This window comes from Bos grunniens, chromosome 3, assembly GCF_055505025.1.
Source record: "Bos grunniens cultivar Pamir isolate PY7600 chromosome 3, Bosgru_T2T1.0, whole genome shotgun sequence".
NCBI lineage: Eukaryota > Metazoa > Chordata > Mammalia > Artiodactyla > Bovidae > Bos > Bos grunniens.
Genome location: NC_141167.1, coordinates 112,006,011 through 112,026,084, shown reverse-complemented (window position 1 = coordinate 112,026,084; position 20,074 = coordinate 112,006,011). Strand labels below are relative to the sequence as shown.

The following is a 20,074-nucleotide window of genomic DNA, read 5'->3' as shown; positions in this document are numbered from 1 at the left end:
CTGGCCCCACCTGTTCACCCCTCCACCTATCATTGCCTTTCCCCAGGAGTGGGTCTGGTAACCCACAGGGTTGCTATGCCCTTTTCTTGGTCCACTCTGGACTGAGAGTCAGGATGCCTGCTTGTTCTCCACTTAGTCAGGCTGTAGCAGCATCACCTAGACTAAATCCTCGTGTTTTTCTAGACCTCTATATCCCCATCTGTAAAGTGGGAATAATGATCTGTGTTCTCCAGAGTGTGCAGGCCAATCCTATAATCCTTAAAGTGAATAAGCAAATAAGGACATTTACAGTGTACAAGTCGTGGGCCCCGGAGCACGCTGTTATTGTTGGGAGTGCAGCTGTGGGGCTGGAATGCAGAGATTCCAGCATAGACTCCTTGTACTTCCTTATTGTTCTGTCTTATTTTTCCCAGAGGGGTGGGCCCTGGCAGCGTCCTGAGCCCCGTGACTCTCTCCAAGACTCTTCCCCATCCCCTTCCTGTGCCCCTGTCAGCAATAGGGCAGGACCCTTAAGCCTTTGGAGAGGGTTGAATTGTTGAATAAAGCCACTCATGGCTGGGCCCCTACCACTGTGTATGGGGCAGTCCTGGAGTCTAGGGGAGGCCCAAGGCCTGTTCTGGGACCGCCCCCCCACTCCCCGGAGCAACGAGCAAGGGCTGGCCCTCCATTTTCTCACCCTGCCCAGCAGGACTTCTCATCCCAGCTCCAACCTGCCTGCAATGGTGGGGGCTTAGTCACCCTGATGACCATCCATGTCAGGAGGGTCCTTGGTCTCCCTGTGCACAGAAGCAAGGGCACCATTCTATCCCTGAAAGAAGGGTGTAAAGAGGGGCTTGGTACTACTCAACAGACACTCTGGTGAGGGGTGTCCATGTACAAAGGCACACCCCTTCCCCTGCCTTCCTGGCGCTCATTTCCCCAGCAGCCCCTCACCTGCCCGTCCACTCACCTCACTCCCTCTGCACCTGCTGGGCCCTCTCGTCTTAGGCGTCACTGAACTGGTTTTGGTTGTGTGTGGGAGGTGGGAGGCTGGATCCCCTGTAACACACCCGGTTCTGCAGGATCCTGTGCACCTGGGGGTGACCCTGCCTCAGGTAAAGGCGCAGGGCACAGCTCAAGAGGGGGCAGCCAGGGGAAGACCCCAATTCCCCACAGACACCTCCCCTCCTCCTTTCAGCTCAGGAGGCCTGATGCCCTTTGAAGTCCTGGGTCCCTTTCATCTGGGGCCTCCCCTCCAGTCCCAGCATCCCCTTCCCTGGTGCCCTTTCCCACAGGTCTTGACCTGGGTGGGAGGGGGTCTGCAGGGTCAGGGAAATGAGGAGGGCGTGGGATTTGGAAACCTGCGTGTCAAACACAGTGCCCTGGGGTCAGCGCCAGCCTTCAGCTCCTGGTTACCCCTGAACCCCCAGTCTGGCTTCCCCTTCCTCTTCTCCATTTCCCCGAGGGAAGAGGCAACAAATGAGTGGTGAGGGGTGCTCCGTGGACGCCGTAAAATTGGGTGACTGTTGTCACCCCAAGGATGGGGCCAGGAGGAAGTGGAAGTTTAACAGGTGCCTAATTACAAGTCCCGCTGGCCACCCTGCGCCTCTCTCAGGATAGGGAAGAGCTTGGGGAAGGGCTGGGTGATGCCTGGGTAGGCCACTCTTTGTCACCCTGCTAATTAGGGCTCCTGGGACTCCTCCCCAAGGCGGGGACCAGGCCCCCTCCCTCCTGTAGAAATAACTCCGGCTGCTCCCCAGCAGGGCACTTGCTGCACCTTCCTGCCACCCCCGGGCAGCGTCTGGGCCCTCCGCTCCCCTTCCCTCCACCTGTCCCCACACACCCACAGCCGCCGGCCTGCAGCCACCGGCCCCAGGGATCCTAGCCCCGGCGGAGGAAGCACCGAACCTAGAGACATGGGAGTCCGAGGAGCATTCCACCTTCTGCTCGCGTGCCTGAGCCCAGGTATGGGGCTGGGCAGGGGCGGGATGCCCACCTGATGCCGGATGCACAGGAGAAAGGCAATGAGGGGCTCACAGAGGAGCCTGGAAGGTGGGCTCGGATTCCCTGGCAGGGTGCTGCCCCCCTTGCCCTGCTGGGCTGGAGTTTGGATGTTGCCAAGGGGACCTCTCCCCAGGAGAGCCCTGCACTTGGTTTGGGGCATGTGTTCTTGGATGGCTCTTCATTGTGTCCGTGAACCTGTGGGGCTCACACACGTTTGTACATGCTGTGAATGGGAGCATAGGGCTCACCAGGAGTTACTATGGGAACTGGGGGTGGGGGCTGAGGAGGAGCCTGGAAAGATCTCTTTTCCATTGGTCTGTGTGCTATCCCCAGTGGGAGGGCCTCCCACCCACCCCACTTGCCTGGAGAGGGCAGAGCCTTGGGCTGGTGGAGAATGAATGGGCTGCTTCCAGCAGGACTGGGCCCCTGCACCGTGAAAGCTCCAGGGTAGCACACAGCCTGTCCAGGGTGAGCCTGGGGAGGGCGGGGAAGGTGACTCCCAGAGCCCCCTCCCTGGGACACGCGTGGAGGGCAGGGCTCCGGACTGGACATCGAGGCTGCCTGCCCAGGATGGGGCAAGTCCTAGCAAGAGCCCATCTGTGTGGGCATCGGTGGACATGGCTGAGATGCTCTCGGGGGTCAGGGTGTGGGCTGAGGGGGCACAGGGGAGGAGCTCAGGGAGCAGGGAGCATATGAGTGTCCGCCTTTCTGGCAGCAAGCCTGCAACATCTTCTCTGTCTGGTGGGAGCTGGCCTGGCTGAGCTTACTGTGGAAGCTGTGCTGTGGGGACCTGGCACATCTCTGTGTGTCGTGTGTACCTTTTGTGGGGGCTGCCGTTTCTCCCCTCCCTTCCCTTCTCCTCCTTTATCTGCAGAAGGAGGGTTCATGGTTCTGGAAGCAGCTTACAAATTCACAAAGGACTTACAAGCTGAGAGTAGACACGGCTTTTGAGGCATCTGCCCTCTTCCTTGGCAAGCCTGTCGTGATTTCCCTGCCCCTCCTCTAAGTCTCTGCACACAACTCTTGCTCTTCCACTCTGGTCTTCTTCCATCCCCCCAGCTTCTCTCTCCTCTCACACTCCCTGGAGGTACTTCCTTAGCACCACAGCAAGAGGAGTGAAGGTGAGACACCAGGAGTGACTTCCCCAGGAGAGCAAGAGGGTGCAGAAAGCCTGGGAGGAGGTTGAGAGAGATTTAGGGAAACTAAAAGGCTAGGGTGAGGCTCCCTGGCCTGGGACAAAGGCAGACACTCTGCCTAGTGCAGGGTGGAGACACTCTCTTTCAGTCCATCCCTCCCTCCCAAGCCCCCTGCCCAGAATACTCACCCTCCCACCCGGCTGGCTCCCAGGATGTGGAGAGCATTCTCTTGTTGCTTCCCCAGGGTGGAGCCTCCGCACTCTACTGAGTTCTGGCTCATCTCTGGCTTGCCTTGTGCCAGCCCAGGGCCTGGCAGATGGTGTTAGGATCTTTATCTCAGGAGTGGGCTGGTGTTAGCATGGCCTGGGGCTAGAGAAGGCATCACCAAGTCCCGTTAGAGCCCCAGCAGCTAGTCTGCCTGCTCTGGGTTACCCTGGAGGCTTGAGCAGGGGTGGGGGGCGGGTTCAGGGCATGGCTGATGGCCCAGCTGGGATCCTGAGGGGCAGGTTCAGTGATGCCTGTGGTGCTGCGGATGTTGAAAGGGCTCCTGCTGGCTCTCTAAGAACCAGGCTAAGCTTCTGCAGCTTAGTCTTGAATGAACGCACATGGGGGACTGCCAGTGTATGCAGTGGGTGTATCTTCTGGATTAATATGTACCTGTGTTTGTGTGTAGTTGTGTCTGTATGACTGTGTGTCTGTGTGGATCTGACAGTGTCTGTGTGTACAGGAAGGTGGGACTCCATAGGTAGGTATCTGCATTTTGAAGGCGTGTAAGACTGTGTCTGTGTGTTGATGTCTCTGGCTGTGACAGTGTGTAATCGTGTGTGTGTGTGAGACGCTCTCTAAGTGTGCAGGTGGTCCCGGGAGAGAACCAGAGAAGCAAAAGCAGGATGAGCAATCGAGACCAGGGGCTGAGATGCCAAAGGACTCGCTAATTCTTGCAGAGTGAGCCAGGCTGGGCAAGGGGCCGGGGGCGAGGGGAAGGCTGGAGACTGGGAGGTGGCGTGATGCCCGCTCAGCCAGGGTTGGGGCCCTTTGGGTACCAACCCCCCAACTTCGTGTTCCTCTGTAGGTCCAACCGGTTGGGGCTAGCACTTGCCTGGGGCTTCAGGGGAGGGAGGGAGAGATCAGTCCTGAGCTTCCAGATCCTGGCTCCTCACTTGGGGCTGACTCAGTGAGGCTAGGGCTGGTAGCAGCGGGAGGGGCCCCAGGTGGAGCGAGCATGTGAAGGTGGCTATACCTGAGCCACAGGATCACACAGGGGGCATGACGCAGAGCACACAATGCCACATGCCTTCACGCAAGGCTCGCCCGTCCTATACTACAGACGACTGCGGCCTTGGTCTCAACGCCATCATGCATTGTCACACACGGATGCAGCCAAGCTCCTGGTCACAGCTGCACACAGGCACACACTATCACTCAGAGCACTTACACAGCCAGGCACACACCGTCACGTGGGCACACAGCCACAGATATGCACTGTCACACACAGACACACAGAGGACTCCAGAGGTCATGGTGTCCATCCTCCTGCCTCTGGACACGACCACTTCACTTGGTCCAGACAGATGTGGCTTTTAACCAGCCAGTCGCTTCCATCAGAGCATTTAACAACTCGACGTGCTCCACATGCCTCCACACACAGGCACACACACGCTCACACCCACAGGTCCTGTCATGTAAATATAGAAGCAGACACTCTACCTAGTCATGTGCATAAATCTCCCTACAGTACACATAAGCAGCCACAAACACTCATAAACACACAATGTACATATGTGGACATATCCACACATGCATATATAATCATGCATACATACAAGCATTCATATTTTATTTTAAAAGTTTACTATTTTTATTTTGACTGTGCTGGGTCTTCACTGCAGAACATGGGCTTTCTCGAGTTGTGGCGCGTAGGCTCTAGAGTGTGTTGGCTCAATAGTCATGGTGCATGGGCTTAGCTGCCTCACAGTGCATAGGATCTTAGCTCCTTGACCAGGTATCGCACTCACATCCCCTGCATTGGAGGGCGAATTCCTAACCACTGGACCACCAGAGAAGTCCCAGATATAAGCATTCTTAATAACTATCTATATACAATATACAAACAGTATAGCTGCAATTCTACACAGTTATAGAATACACACACGCTAACACAAGTCAGCACAGATATGCATGGATCAAGTCATGCACACTCTGAGAGCAGGCCCTACTCCCTGAGGAACCCGCACTGAGGCCCGGGCTGCCACTGACAAGGAATGGTGGAGAGAAGGGAGCTGAAGCTGATCCCAAGCCCTGGTCCCGCTCCCCTTATCCCATCTGCCCTGCCTGTATCCTAGCGCTGCTGTCTGCTGTACGGATCAACGGGGATGGCCAGGAGATCCTGTACCTGGCGGAAGGTGACAATGTGAGGCTGGGCTGCCCCTACATCCTGGACCCTGAGGACTACGGTCCTAATGGGCTGGACATCGAGTGGAAGCAGGTCAACTCAGACCCCTCACATCGGGAGAATGTGGTAAGTGATTCTCTCTGGGTACGTGATTCTCCTTACTCCACACTTCATAGTATTCACTTGTTGGGCAGCTAGCACACTGCAGGGCGAATAAGAAAACCCAGCCCTTGAACTTTCCCCAAGGCTTCTCGAGAGAATGGGGCAATGGGGAGGAGCTGTGTAATTTCCAATCAAGCCAGTCAGTCAGGCCACCTCCTCCCACCCCACTCCAAAAGGAAGACAGGCACTGTCCTGGCCCGACCTTACACTTTCAGCTCAGATAGCCTTTGATTGAGTACCATCCAGCTTCTCTGTGCGCCTGTGGCTATATTCATCTCATCCCATTTAATCCTCACATGCCCCTGGGAGGTAGCTATTAGGCAGAGAGTGCCTGATTTCATATGATCTCACACGTTCTGTTAAAAGTCAGTGGATCAGGCATTATCATTCCTGTTTTTCATCCAAGAAAGCTGAGTCTCAGGGAAGTTCAGTGAATTGCCCCAGACAGCCAATCCACAAGGCCTTCCTTGGCTCTACCTGTCTCACCATCTCTGTTTCCTTCTCTTCACAGTTCCTTAGTTACCAGGACAAGACGATCAACCATGGCAACCTCCCCCATCTGCAGCAGAGGGTGCGCTTTGCAGCCTCAGACCCCAGCCAGTACGATGCCTCCATTACCCTCTCGAACCTGCAAGTCTCCGACACAGCCACCTATGAGTGCCGGGTGAAGAAGACCACCGTGGCCACCCGGCGGGTCATCATCACCGTCCAAGGTGTGAGCAGGCTCCTCTGGGATCCCCTTCCCCAGCCTTCAGAATCAAGGGTGGCCTGGCCACCCTGAGCCTGGCTCTGCCTCTTGGCTGGGCCCTGGCTCACAACTACCCTCTTCCCTGTAGCGCGGCCTGCGGTGCCCTTATGCTGGTCTGAGGGCCACTTTACACACGGCAATGATGTGGTGCTGAAGTGCTTCGCCAATGGGGGCAGCCCACCTCTCACCTACAAGTGGGCCAAGATCAGCGGGCATACTCACCCCTACCGGGCTGGGTCTTACCATTCTCAGCACAGCTTCCACTCTGAGCTCTCCTACCATGAGTCCTTCCACAGCTCCATCAGTCAAGGTGAGGGGGCCTTGGGAGAGGGGAAGATGGGGATGCTGGGTCCCGCTGGGGCTCCCCTAGGTCATCAGCGGCACCAGCTGTGGGAGACTCCTCCTTGGAGCCTGTTCCAGAAGCTGCTATAGAGGGAAGAAGAGAAGGCAAAAGGGGAGAGTCAGTCGAAAGCAGCATGACTAATTCGGAAAGAGCATGGTTTCAGATAGAGCTGGGTTTGCATTCTGGCTGGACCGTGACTGGCAGCAAGGCTCAGGCAAGTGGCTTGGCCTCTCTGTGCTGTGGTTTCATTCTACGGTATATGAGAAGGGAATGCTAAGGGCCATCCTCCAAGGGCGTGTGAGAATTACACGGGATGAGGTGTGTAAAACTGCTGGCACAGAGAGATGCTGACTGGTACTCACAATCAAAGACGATCAGAGCTGGAAGGAGCCTTAGAATTCCTCTGGTCTAACCTGGTCCTCAATGCACAAATGAGGAGACCGAGGCTCAGGGAGGGGGCATATTTCCCCAAGGTCAGAGAGTGAAATCATGGTTTCTTTCCTGTTGCTGGGAAAGGGGCCTTCCTTGCCTCTCTTTCAGCAGGGGAAGGTGACTCACCTGGACACAGTGGGGTGGACTTGTGTGTGTACACACACCCTCCTTCCATGGGCCATCCTGCAGTGGTCTAGGCTGGGGTCAAGCTCTCAAACACCAAGCCCCTTGGCCTCACCATTGCCCTCTGATGCTCCTTCAGTTTCAGGCCTGAACAACGGTGACCTAGTGTTGAAGGACATCTCCTACAAGGATGATGGGCTGTATCAGTGCACAGTGGCCAACCACGTGGGCTACAGCGTGTGTGTTGTGGAGGTGAAGGTCTCAGGTGGGTGCAGGCAATGGCTCCTTGGCTGGGAGGGTTGGATGGGAGGAACCTGGGCTGTATTTTGGAGTCTCAGCAGGATCAGCCTTATGGGTCTCATCAATGCATATAGCTCTGCCAAGGTCAGCCAGGAAGCCCTGGGAGAAACATGCAAATATGAGGAGTTAACTTGCCTCTCCCCATATATTCCTCCCTGTGTGTCCAAGGGCCCTGAGATCTCCTGGGTCCCCCATCCTTTTTCATACAGAAGTCCTGTGCTTGCCACTCCGGGTTAGCCAAGCACCTGCTAGGCTGCAGAAAGCCTGACTAGTCTCTACTTCTCTCCCCAGACACCCGGCGCATAGGAATCATCGTCGGCGCAGTGCTGGGCTCTTTGCTCGCGCTGGGCTGCCTCTTGGTGGGCATCTGGGGGCTCGTCTGCTGCTGCTGCGGGGGCGCCGGGGTCGGCGGCGGCTCCCGCGGTGCCTTCGGCTACGGCGGCGGGGTCGGCGGCGGGGTCGGCGGAGGGGCCTGCGGCGACTTGTCTAATGAGATCAGGTAAAACCTGATGCATGCTGCATGCTGCTGCGCGGCAGGGGACCGGCGCCCTGCTCCCTCTCACCCCTGCCTACCACCGGCCGGCTGGGACCCCCAACCCCACCCTGCCTACCATCGCCAAGGAGTGCTGGGACCAGAGCATGTCAACCGGCCACTCATCGCATGGCTTTTCTCTTTCCTCTTTCCCTGCCAGTCTTCACTTCTGCTCTCCTGCCCTCCATCTCCTTCGCGTCTTTGCACCTCTCTGTCTTGTCTAGACTGTAAGCTCCTGGAGGGCAGGGCCTGTATTTTTCACTTTTCCCTTGTATCGCGCCGGTGAGAATTCTTGGACATGCCTATTTAAGAAGAGTTCATTAATATTAAGAATAGTGCTAACAACTTATATTAGAAACAAACTAGAAATAAAAATAGTACAAGACTAGTAGTGCTAATGACTGCAATACCCTGGGGATGGAGAAAAAGATGGAGAAGATTAAGAGAGGAGAGATGAGAAAAGAGGAAGAGAGAGGGCAAGGTCAGGGTTAAGGAAGCAAAGAAGGTCAGGGAAAGCAGCTCCTTCTGGATCTCCAAGGTTCCCTTTCTATCAGAGCCGGTGGTTCTGCGAAAACATGAGAAGGGGACAGGAGGGCGCCTAGATGGGGCGGCCTGCCCTGCCGTGGGCTGTCCGGACATGTGTGGACAAGCCCCGTCCGGAGGAGGATGGGGACGGTGGCTCCGGGAACGCTGCGGAGCCGCGGGTCAGGAAGGGGCAGAGAGGAGAGTAAGTCGAGGCTGAGGCTGAGAGGCGAGGGGAGGCGGAGGGAGGCGCGGGAGACGAGAGACTGCCAAGAGCCCCCGGCTCTGCCCAGGCCGTGCCCACGCCGCGCCGCGGAGGAGCCCGCTCACCCGCCCGCCTGTTGTTTTCCACAGAGAGGACGCCGTGGCGCCGGGGTGCAAGGCCAGCGGGCGCGGCAACCGCGTCACCCACCTCCTGGGGTACCCGACGCAGAACATCAGCCGCTCCCTGCGCCGCAAGTACGCGCCTCCGCCCTGCGGCGGCCCGGAGGACGTGGCCCTGGCGGCCCGCCCCGCCCCCGCGGCCGCCGCCTGCGAAGCGGGCCCCTCGCCGGTCTACGTCCAGGTCAAGAGCGCCGAGCCCGCCAGCAGCGCCGCCGAGGGGCCGCTGCAGAGCAAGGACGGCCTGCTGGTGTGAGCGCGCGCCGCTGGGCTGCGCCCCGGCTGGGAGTGGGGCGCGGGGCTCTCTGCTCGCAGCTGGGGACGCGCTCCGGCCGGCGCCGACCTCGGCTGCTCCCGGCCGCGAGGCGGCTGGGGGCTGAGGACGTTTCCCTCGGGAACTGAGTCGAACGGCTGAGCCTCCTTCTTTAAACGTAGGAGAGGGCGGGAGACGGCACAGAAAGGCCATTCGGGCCCTCTTCTCATCCTTGGAGCCCCAGGCTCGTGGAGAGGGAGAGAGGAGGAAGTCCGAGAGCGCACGAGGCCGGTGGCCCGTGTCCCCAGCCAAGGCAGAGAGCCCCGGGGGCTGGGTGGGTGGGGATCTGGACTGAATTGTGAATGTGAGATCTGAGCTCCGAGGCAGCAGAGTTAGCACAATAAAGAAAATGTAAGATTCGAGACTGAGGTGGCTGTGGTTCCACGGAGGTTTGGGCATGGGGTCAGGGTGGTGGGCCATGCTCAGGGGTAGGGGAGGAGTCTTTGCTTCCTGTTGTCCAGTATCATTTCCTGAACATGTCCCCCTTACCCTCCTTGATCGGGAGCAGTCAGAGCTGGAAGGGGCTGTCTAATCCTACCCTTTCCCGAGACGGAGACTCCTCAGGCTTGATTTTCAATCCAGAATCCTGCTTTTCTCTTTTATTCCAGAAATCAAAAGAGAAAACAAGGAACCGGCAGACATGACCTCTCTGAATATTCCCTGACCATTCTCAGCATCTTTCTTCCGTCTCCTCTCACCTAGCAAATCCTGACTTCCTGATCTCTCCCAGATGTATGCCATCCTTTTCAACAACTAGAAAGGTTTCAGAGCCCTACTCTGGGGTAGAAAGACTAAGTTCATCTAACCTAGCCCCCTTTTTAATGGAAAGGGGATTGACGTTTATTGAGCACCCTCTGAATGCCAGGTGCTTTCTGATATTTCTTCTTATTTAATCCTGTGAGGTGCAGTATCCCATTATATAGATGAAGCAACTGAGGCTCACAGGTATTAAGTATCTTAACCAAGGTCACAGGTAATAACAGGCGTGTTTGACTCTCAGACTGATGCTGTTTCCCTGACATTTGAATTCCTTCTTCTACATTCCTGACAAAAGATACTTCAACCTCTTCTTGAATACCTGCAGTGGCACCTCCCAAATCAGTCCTTTTGGCCTCTGCCTGTCAGAGATATGTTTCTCCTGTTGAACTCAAATTGGGTCCCCGCATTGTTTTTATCCCTTGGTCCAAGTGCTACTCTTCGTGAGCCCTAAGCATCACATTCTCAATTCAGCTGCCTCTAATGGACCAAGTGGCTGTACTCCACGCTGGATGATTGCAACAGGCACACGACTGGAGCTGTGCCTGGTTTAGGGGTTGAGGGTCTTCTGAGGACAATAATAGTACTTCACGGTCACTCTGCTCTACCTGCTTCTGTCCAGCCACCTGCCTCTGAGAGCATAGCACTTCCTTTTCTTTGTCTTTTTTTTTTTTTTGCCTTTTTTTCTCTTAAGGAGAAGCTGGGCTCCTGAAGTCTTTCTGCTTCTACCCTGTGGCCATGTGAACTGTGGGGAATGGATGGACCTCGGAGTTTGTTGATAGAGGAAGCTCTGAAACCTTGCTTGGTTGTACGTAACTAGGAAAACTTTCTTGTTGGCTTGGGTACTTGCAAAAGGGTAATGGCGTCTCTGGTTCTGCCTTGATAGAGTTTGGGAAGAGAAAGGAGAGATGACACTTACCTGGCAGGGGCGACACCATGATCATGAAGGTGGTTTTGCCAGGGCGAGGCTCACCCATTGCACTCGGGATGTGCTGCCCCTGTGATTTACTCAAATGTGGGAAACTCGATGGCATAATTTGTGCTGGGGGGGGACTGCATTCACACTTTCTCCTGAAGAAAAACAAAAGAAAGGAGAGATGATGGTGGAACAGAGGGAGCCAGGGAGAGATGTCTTAGAGTGGGGGTGGGGGGGTGGAGGGTGGGGTTGCGGGGGAGGTGGGGATTCTTGAGGATGGATGGGGACACAATGGGAGGGAGTAAGGGGACTAAGTGAGGAGAGCAGAGAACTGCAGGAACCATCTCTTCCTCATTTATTTGGAGACATTTAACAGCACCTGTAGGATGATTTGTTCATAGAACTGTAGGATGCTGGGCCTGGCACATTTTTGCCCTTAGGCTGGGGATTGAATAGGGTGATTTGGGGAGGGCTCTCCCAGTCTGAGACCCTCCAGCTCAGCTCCCTGCAAGGAAGTGAGGTACAGAGGCAGCCAGCTGTGCAGGTTGTGTTGAATGACATCATCTTCCCCATTCCAGGAACCAGGGAGCCATGCTCAGACTTAGCCTTCCTTTGAAGGGTGAGAACAACAAGGTGCTGGCAAGAAAAGCTCATTAAGAAGCAGTAAGAGATTTTAGAGAGACTTTGGAAACAACTTTCGGCAGGGTGACTCAACAGGGAAGCCCAGGAAGTTCCTAAATCCCTAAATAAATGATCACTGTACTCATCACCTCTGGATGAGAAAGGATGGGAGTTTCTGCTCTGAAGGTTTTGCTTCAGGGACACTTTGGGCTTTTTCATTTCTCCTGCTTGAAACCTTGTCAGTATTGGAGAACATTTATGGTGGTAAATGTTTACGAGTGGTTTTGGGAGTGAAGTTGAGCATGTAGGGGGCCAAAAGGCCCTAATGTGTATCATTTGCTATTGCCCTGATGTAAACTCCCCCACCATGGCTGACTTCAGGCTGCCGATGTGATGTCCTTGCAGTGGAGTCAGGAGAAATGTACACTATCACACCATCTCTGCAGAAGTAAATAACCTCAAGAATTAAGACAGTCATGAACTGTAGCAGACTAATTGGGATAGGGTGAATTTTGAATGCTTATCTCCTGTGTCTCAGCAGAATTCATTTAATTGTAAATTTTTATACTTTTATTTTTAATAATGGTTGCATTTAACAACTGACTCGCCAAACTTAGGCAGACCATATCTGCAAGCTGGCAGAGGGCTGTGCACACAAATGTTGCTTCAAGCGAGGGAATCTTAAGTGCAGTCTCAAGTTTTCTCTTTTTTTCCAGAGACACACAGAGCACCCACTTCCTAGTTCTGCCTTTTGGCATCCCAGCCTTGCCAAAACTGAATTCTAGTTTCTCTAGTCAATGAAAAATTACTCAGACAGTTTATATGTCCTTGGTAACCATCAACAACATAACTTCCCATCCACATATCTTCCGTGAATGGCTCTCCAACCCTGAGAAATCTACTCACGGGACATCCTGAGTCATTCCTGAGTCGGTTCCCTCTCTGATCCTCTTATTCAGGTTTTAGGAAGTCATTCCCTACTCATCCTCTATTATGTCCCGAAAACGTAACTGTGTGAAACCCCAGTGGTTTTTCTTCTGTGCTTCTGGTAGAATAACTATGCTTGCTGCCCCATTACATTTCAATTACTCTAGGCCCAGTCACACTGCGTGACTCTATGGAGGGATTAATTGTTTCCCCTGCTTTGCTGGAAACAAAGGGGTTTGAAGAGCTAATTACTCAATCACAGCTTAGGCAGCATTCTTTTGGAGGTTTAGTCCTGCCCCCTCTGCTTCCCAAGGGAGCCTCGGGTGAGGCTCTGGAGTTCATGCTCTTCCTCCATCCAGTCCATCTGGAGGACTCATTTAATTTATTCCTGCTGTGTGGAAACAAAATGGATTCCATTTAGTTCCTTGCAGTTACATTAGAAGAACACGCTGAACGGCAAAGAGCGTTGAGAGGCATGGGACTGTGCAGGCGAGGAGATGGTGGTGGTTTTGGAGGATCTAGAAGAACATGGGCCAGGTCACTGCCTGCCAGCAGGGAGCAGACAAAACAGCCTCCCGCCACCCATCTGCCATCTGTGGCCATTGCCCTCAGCAGCCTTCCTGGATTTATTTTATTTTACTTATTTTATTCCAGATGTATTTTAGAAGGACAGAGGATGGAACATTGTTAGGGAGGAGACCAAAGCCCTTGACAAAGGCAGGACACTTAGCAGAGGAGGGTGAAGGTGAAACTGTCGAGCTTATTTTTGTAGCAACTGAGTTTGAGGTGATGGTGGACCCATACTGGCTAGCTTGGGGAGAAAAGAAAGAAAGGAAGGAGGAAGAAAACGTGTAGTAAATATTTGTGATTTAGTCATGTCCACGTATGTGGTGTTGGAGAAGACTCTTGAGAGTCCCTTGGACAGCAGGGAAATCAAACAAGTCAATCCTTGTTTGAAGGAAATCTACCCTAAATATTCATTGGAAGGACTGATGCTGAAGTTGAAACTCCAGTACCTTGGCTACCTGATGCAAAGAGCTGATGTTGGGAAAGATCAAGGGCAGGAGGAGAAGGGGACAACAGAGGATAAGATGGTTGAACAGCATCACTGACTCAATGGACATGAGTTTGAGCAAACCCCAGAAGTTGGTGAAGCCTGATGTATTGTAGTTTATGGGGTCGCTAAGAGTTGGACACAACTAAGCAGCTGAACAACAACAACATAAGAAAAAGCCCTAGTTTTGGAGTCAGACAGACCTGGGTTCCTTATTATTAATAAGTTCCCAAAGCCTCAGTTTCTTCATCTGTGAAATGGAATAGTAAGAGGCTATTTTGTGTGACATGGTTTTAACAGAGCCTGGTACATAGTAGGGGCTTCCCTCATAGCTCAGTTGGTAAAAAAAATCTGCCTGCAATGCAGGAGACCCTGGTTCAATTCCTGGGAAGATCCAGTGGAGAAGGGATAGGCTACCTACTCCAGTATTCTTGGGCTTCCCTTGTGGCTCAGCTGGTAAAGAGTCTCCCCACAATGTGGGAGACCTGGGTTGGATCTCTGGGTTGAAAAGCTCCTCTGGAGAAGGGAAAGGCTACCCACTCCAGTCTTCTGGCCTAGAGAATTCCATGGACTGTATGGTCCATGCGGTCGCAAAGAGTCAGACACAACAGAGTAGGGGCTCTGCAAATGGTTGATCCCAAGCCCCTAGTCCTCAATGTGTAATTTCAGAGGAGGGCAGACCCGGAGGCAGCGATTTAACCACACAGAGGTCAAGGTTGGAGGCTGAGGTAGTGGGAGGTCCACAAGGAGGGGGAAAGAGTGAGGAGAAGCCTTGGGATTGAATCTGGAGATGCTCAGCATCTAGGGGATTAGGTGAGCAGCCCAGGGCCCAGCGAGTAGTAAAGCAGGAGAACCAGGCCTGGCCTCTGAATCCTGGAACACGTGTGCATATATTAATATTGACGGCAATCCTCCTGAGCAATAGTGATGCTAATAATAACAGGAAGCACCTGAAACACAAGCTCAGCAGGCCCGAGCCAGGCCTGAGGATGAGCTGCCAGGATTCTCAGCGCTGCCTCCCGGGACCAGGGTGTGGCCTCTGTGACCTTTCACCTCTGCCTGCTCGCAGCTCCTGGGGATCAGGCCACATCAACTGCCTCCCTGGGCCTGGTGCCAACTGTGGCGCCCCTTGGAGGACTGACCTGATGGCCCCTCCCGCAGAGTATTCACCCAGCTCTCCCAAAGCTGAGGAGGGACCCTCCCAGCAGAGGGCACGGAGATTTTCTTCAACATTTTTGGGAGAATCAGCTCCATCTTGAAATAGAGCCCCTTTTGTGCACTACAGGCCCCGCTTGCTGCCTGTCAGGCCCCACAGACACCTCCTGGTCAGGGCACCCCTCCCCGCTGCCCACCTTCTGCCTGGATGCCACTTGCAGCCATGGGGTGCCTGCCCTCCCTGCTGTGACTTGCCTGAACTTGCAAGTGGCTCCCCTTGCAATGCTCAATGCTCGGATTCAGCTCCCAACCCCAGCTACAGCCCCAACCCCCACCTGGACTCAGTCCTTTGGTAGAGGCTGTTTTCCTTGCCTGTAACCCTCTCCTCCTCTCACATCCTCTTTCTCATCCTGCATCAGTTCTTCAGAAAGGCGCCCTAACTATGTCCTGTTCTATGATGGCAGTCTCCCAGATAAAGGGAAGTGGTGTTGACTTTGCTTTCTCTGCCCTGTCCTGGGAATTTCCTGCATCCTCTCGCCTCCATCAGACTAGGCTTCCACCGAGGTCAGGGCTGTGTCACCTCTTTTCTCAACATCTGCTCCTTTCAAGAGTTCAGAACCTCTCCATGAGCTGACCTTCCTTGAACTTAGTGTGATGGATGACAATCAGACAGACAATCAACTCCTCCCCCAACTTGGGGTGACAATAGCCAATGCCCCCGATGACTTCACGGGCACATGATGGAAAAAGCCACAAATATCCCCCAGATCCTTCTCAAAAGTGCATGTGAAAACTGTCCTTCCTAAAAGGGCCTGGAAGCCAATAAGCAGAGTCAGGCAGGACCTGGGAAATCTCTGGTCCAGGGCAAGTGGACATCTGGCATGGCTCTGCTGAACAGGTCAAGCTGCCCCAGTTCCTTGGACTAACAGGCTCCTTAGGAAGCTCTTTCCTATACAGTGTGCAGGCTTCCCGTTCAGTTTATTAAGGACTTGTGGAGATAGATTGCTGCCATTAAAAAATTGAGCAACAGGTTCTTGGGCAGGAGCCTGATCTGCAATGATAACATTGTTCCTGTGGGGAAGTAAGATTCCTTCCTTTCAGTACCCATTAGCCTTTCTAGGAATGTATCACTCAGTTAGAGAAAGTGACGAAGGAGGGTGGGAATCATCTCCCAGTTGGCCGCTACCTTTCTATCTATCCATCCATCTAAAATGGATATGCCCAATGACCTCTGTTTAGTCCTGAATGGCTGGGGTCTTTCCTTCAACTGCATAGCTTGTCCCTATACTGCTGCTCCTGAGTGTGCAGCAGCAGCAGCAGCAGATTGTCTCTAATTGTTGCATACATTGTACCTTGAGAACTGCTTGTCCATTTATCTTTATATCAAATCTGAATGTCTGGCCAGTATATACTTAGAGTCATTGTCTGAAAAATAATGTTAATAAAAAATAGTATACCCCAAATATGTAAATAAAATTGATATGCCTATAAAACCCAAATTTATCCACCCAGGCCAGGCCTCTCTCCCACAATGCACACTCCCCTACCTACTTAGATATGTAACAGACATCTCAAACTCAGCATGCCCCAAACCCTGCCCCTGATCCACTTCCCCCAGCATCTTGCCCCCTGCAGTTGATAGCCAGTATGTCTTTTCTTAAAACCTTTCTTACACTCACCTGTCTCCCCAACACATCCCATCTGAGGAACTGTCTCCCTTCAGAGTGGATCCGACCTCTGACCAGCCTCTCGTCCACCACTGTTACCTGCCGGCCCCCAGCCACCATCATCTCCTGCCTGGGTTACAGCAAGAGTGACTCCACGCATCCCCCTGCTTCCCCCGCTTTTCACTTGCACTTACTCTCAATGGAGAAGCCAGGGTGATACAGAATCTTCCAGTTGGACACGTTTGGCTTCCTTGCTGAGGGGCTGTCTGAAGCATGGTCACTTTTGTCCACCTGTATGTCCCCAGCTTCTGCGTTAGCCACTTAGCGCATTACAGCTTACTGTGTGTCGGTGATGGGACCAGGGCATTAAACCTGACCCTCCCAGGGTCTCCCAGCCTCCCTAGGGAGATCATTAATCCATTTGGAAAAATTGCAGAGTGAGGCGCATGATTATTGATCCAGCTTCATGCAAAGCTGGGAGAGGTGATACTCTGAGATCCCTTGAAGGAGGGTTTCTTAGAGAAGGAGGGCCTAGGGCTGGACTTCAGAACTTCGACTGGAGAACAAGGTGGATAAAGGGATATATTCTAGTCTGGGAGGTAAGGGAAGAACCTGCAAAAATGATCAAAGTGCACGAGCTCGTCGGATTCAGGGACAGGCAAAGGTGGGTCTGTCTGGAATGGAGGGTGTGGGCTGGGGCTGCTAATTGCTGAGTCATCTCATCTTAAGGACTCCCAGGGCGGGGCTGGGGGACAGGGGAGGTGGGGTGTGTGTGTCAGCTGGTATGCTCCCTGGTAAGGGGTGTGCCCTCTTCCGTGCTCCAGACTGAGGACCCTTACGTCTTCTGCTGAAAATGACCACGAAGCCTCATCTGTCCAACACTCCAGCTTCCTCTCCGTCTTCCCCAGACTTCCCTGACATTCTTCTTAGCTTTAGCATAAAGGACTTGGCTGACTCAGTTCTCCAGGAATGGGGCTGTGCTCTGACGGCAGCATTAAAGCCATGTTGGTTCCCCAGAAAGAGGCAACTTGGTGATGAGACGTTTGTGTGTCCCTCAGACTGGGTGCTCGGACAGCCTCATAGGAGACTGTGAGTCAGGGGAAGGATTTTTACCGCGGTCGGTGATGACCAGATGGCCACAGCTTCAAGGGACGGTGCACAGCAGACCACTAGTGCCCTCCTGTCCCGGCCCAAGGCCCTGACTCATGTTGCCCCCGACTCTTGGCCTTGTCCTCCCTCTGCCTAGGTACCCACTGGCCCTTCGGAAAGATAAGAATCATTCCAGGTTCAGAGCACTAGGTACCCAATGATGGTCTCTGCTTTGACCTTGCTTCAACTCTGGGGCCGAGAGCCCCCTGCTGGCAGGCACCGGTCTCCATCCCGGGAAGCTCTCCTTTCCCCAGCCAGCCTGATCTGAGGGGGCTCCTCTCCAAGTCCCCTTTCCTGTGCACCCCCTGCTTCACCCTCCACTGACCTCACGAAAGGATGCCCTGAGCTGGTTGTCAAGACTGATCTCTGCAGGACAATCATGTTGTCTGGCAATGACTCCTGTGGTGAGCTGCTCTTCTCTGACCAGGACACTGGCTCTTCTTGGAAGGGCTCCCCTGAGACCTCACTGGGGCTCTCCCTGGACAATCTAGATGGGACTCTGAATGCTGTGGGGTGGGTTGCATTCAGAGAATGTTGGGGTCCAGGGTGGCCCCTCATGGCCAGTGAGGTATCTCCAGCTCACCCTCATCATTATCAACCTCGAGTCTCGAATGTTTCAGGGCTTTCTGGGGCGAGTAGGCAGAACTCAGGCCAGGTGGCAGAGAAGCAAACCAGGACAGGATCAGCCGGGGCAGTTTGTGCCGAGCGTGCTGTGGGAGGCCCTGTCTGCCTGAGATGTCTTACCGTCCCTACAACCTCAGGTTTGTGTTGGGGTCTAGAATGTAATTCTGGATCTGAATGGAGAAATTTACTAATTACAGGCATGAAACAGCTGTCCTGAGAGGGAGTGGATCCAGGGAAGAGGGGTCAATGGCTTCTCTTCCTTAAATCGATTTACATTTAAATTATAAGGTTGCATTGTTTGAAATTACCTACATTTGAGCATTCTATTTTCACATGATTTCACACAATACATTGTTCAGCCTCCAAATGTCTTGTTCCTTTTAAAGTCCTATTCCCTGATAATTAAGGGACAATTAACTTCCCCCTAAAACTTACCCTTCTTTCTGTATTCCCAGTTTGGGTAAGTGGCACCTCTACCTGCCTTGTTCCTCAGGTCTGACATCCTGCCCAAGTACCCCTCACATATCCCTAAATCTTGTGGTGGCTCACACAGAAAAGAATCTGCCCGCAATGTGGGGAACCCAGGTTCAATCCCTGGGTTGGGAAGATCCCCTGGAGAAGGGAATGGCTACCCACTCCAGTATTCTTGCTTGGGAGATCCCATGGACAGAGGAGCCTGGTGAGCTACAGTCCATGGGGTTGCACAGAGTCGGACACGACTGAGCTATTAATGCTTTTCACACACTTTGTCTGTTCTAGCTCCTAGATATTTCTCTAGTCCATCCACTTCTCCCCCACTACACTTGTGCACCTCAATTCCAAGCTGTCATCACATCTTGCCAGGATCCCTGCACTAACTTCATCTTCCCGCATTCACCCTCCTCCCCCTAAAACCACTCCCCCCCCCGCCCCGCCCCGTCCCTGCAATCCATTCTTCACAAGGCCCCCAGAGGGAGCTTTTAAAAATGTAAGTCTGATTAATGTAAGTCTGATTATGTCATTTCCCTTCTTAAAACTCTTCAGTGGCCTCCTTTTACTTTAAGAATTAAATTTTAAATATTACCATGTCCTACCAGACCCTGCGTGCTCTGATCTCTGTTGCTTCTCCCAGAGTCCCCCTTGCTCATTACCCTCCATCCTTCAGACGTTCATATGTGCCAAGGTCTTTCTAGAAGGGCCTCTGCTCTCTTATCCTCTGCGTGGAGGACCTCCCTACTTTGCATCACTAAGTACTGTCCATGCCGGTCTCAGAGGGAATGTCCCTCCTCAGACAGGGCCCTGGGGGTTGCCCCTTACCAGCTCTATTCTTCTCCTTCATTATTCTTGCTCACAATGTTCAGTTCTTTTTCTCTCTAGAGCTCAGCACAGTTTTAATTAAATATTTGTGTGTGTTTGTTTCATCTCTCTCTCTCAATTAGATGGAAGCTTCCTGGATGCGGAACTCTCTGTCTGTCCTACTCACAGCTGTATTCCCAGCATCGCTGGCATGGAAGCTGCCCAGGAGAGAGGTGCTGAGTGATGAGCTGGAGACACACGGCTCAGTCTTGCAGGAAATTAGGGGCTGTTGTTACCCCACATGATTCCAGAACAGTTTGATTCTGTGCTGCAGTGTGAGCTGGGGCTTGCTGTTCATCATGGGGCGGCAGGCGGAGGGTCTCACTTCAGGAGCTGGATGGGAATCACGACAGAAAAAAAATGATTGTGGTCCAGTGGCTAAGACTCTGAGCTCCCAATGCAGGAGCCCTGAGTTCAATCCCTGGTCAGGGAACTAGAGCCTGCCATCTGCAACTAAGAGCCGGCACAGCAAATAAATAAGTAAATAAATAAATAGAAAAAAA

At 53.4% G+C, this 20,074-nt stretch overlaps 1 protein-coding gene, 1 long non-coding RNA gene and 1 other non-coding gene across 4 annotated transcripts; 2 read left to right on the top strand and 1 right to left on the bottom strand.

The window, feature by feature from the left end:
- The first annotated feature begins 1,732 nt into the window (after positions 1-1,732).
- VSIG8 (V-set and immunoglobulin domain containing 8) lies at positions 1,733-9,729 on the top strand. Its single transcript, XM_086393535.1, has 7 exons — positions 1,733-1,944; positions 5,462-5,637; positions 6,185-6,386; positions 6,510-6,731; positions 7,459-7,584; positions 7,911-8,118; positions 9,028-9,729. The coding sequence occupies exons 1-7, from the start codon at positions 1,896-1,898 to the stop codon at positions 9,308-9,310; spliced, it is 1,266 nt and encodes a 421-aa protein (XP_086249661.1). The 5' UTR covers positions 1,733-1,895; the 3' UTR covers positions 9,311-9,729.
- LOC147376834 (uncharacterized) lies at positions 4,940-7,501 on the bottom strand. Of its 2 annotated transcripts, none has more exons than XR_015161235.1 (2): positions 7,323-7,501; positions 4,940-6,847 (listed from the first exon to the last, which is right to left on the bottom strand). It is a non-coding gene; the product is annotated as an uncharacterized LOC147376834 (long non-coding RNA). The 2 variants fall into 2 exon arrangements; XR_015161236.1 differs by lacking the exon at positions 7,323-7,501 and adding an exon at positions 7,127-7,265 and having other exon boundaries at positions 6,183-6,847.
- Positions 9,730-11,034: 1,305 nt separating the features above from the next.
- LOC147376832 (U1 spliceosomal RNA) lies at positions 11,035-11,197 on the top strand. The gene has a single exon (XR_015161756.1). It is a non-coding gene; the product is annotated as a U1 spliceosomal RNA (small nuclear RNA).
- Positions 11,198-20,074: the final 8,877 nt, after the last annotated feature.

Coding starts and splice junctions, on each gene's coding strand:
- VSIG8 (XM_086393535.1), top strand. CDS start 1,896: ATGGGAGTCCGAGGAGCATTCCACCTTCTGCTCGCGTGCCTGAGCCCA. Junction 5,638..6,184: donor CCTCACATCGGGAGAATGTG/GTAAGTGATTCT, acceptor TTCTCTTCACAG/TTCCTTAGTTACCAGGACAA. Junction 8,119..9,027: donor GACTTGTCTAATGAGATCAG/GTAAAACCTGAT, acceptor TGTTTTCCACAG/AGAGGACGCCGTGGCGCCGG.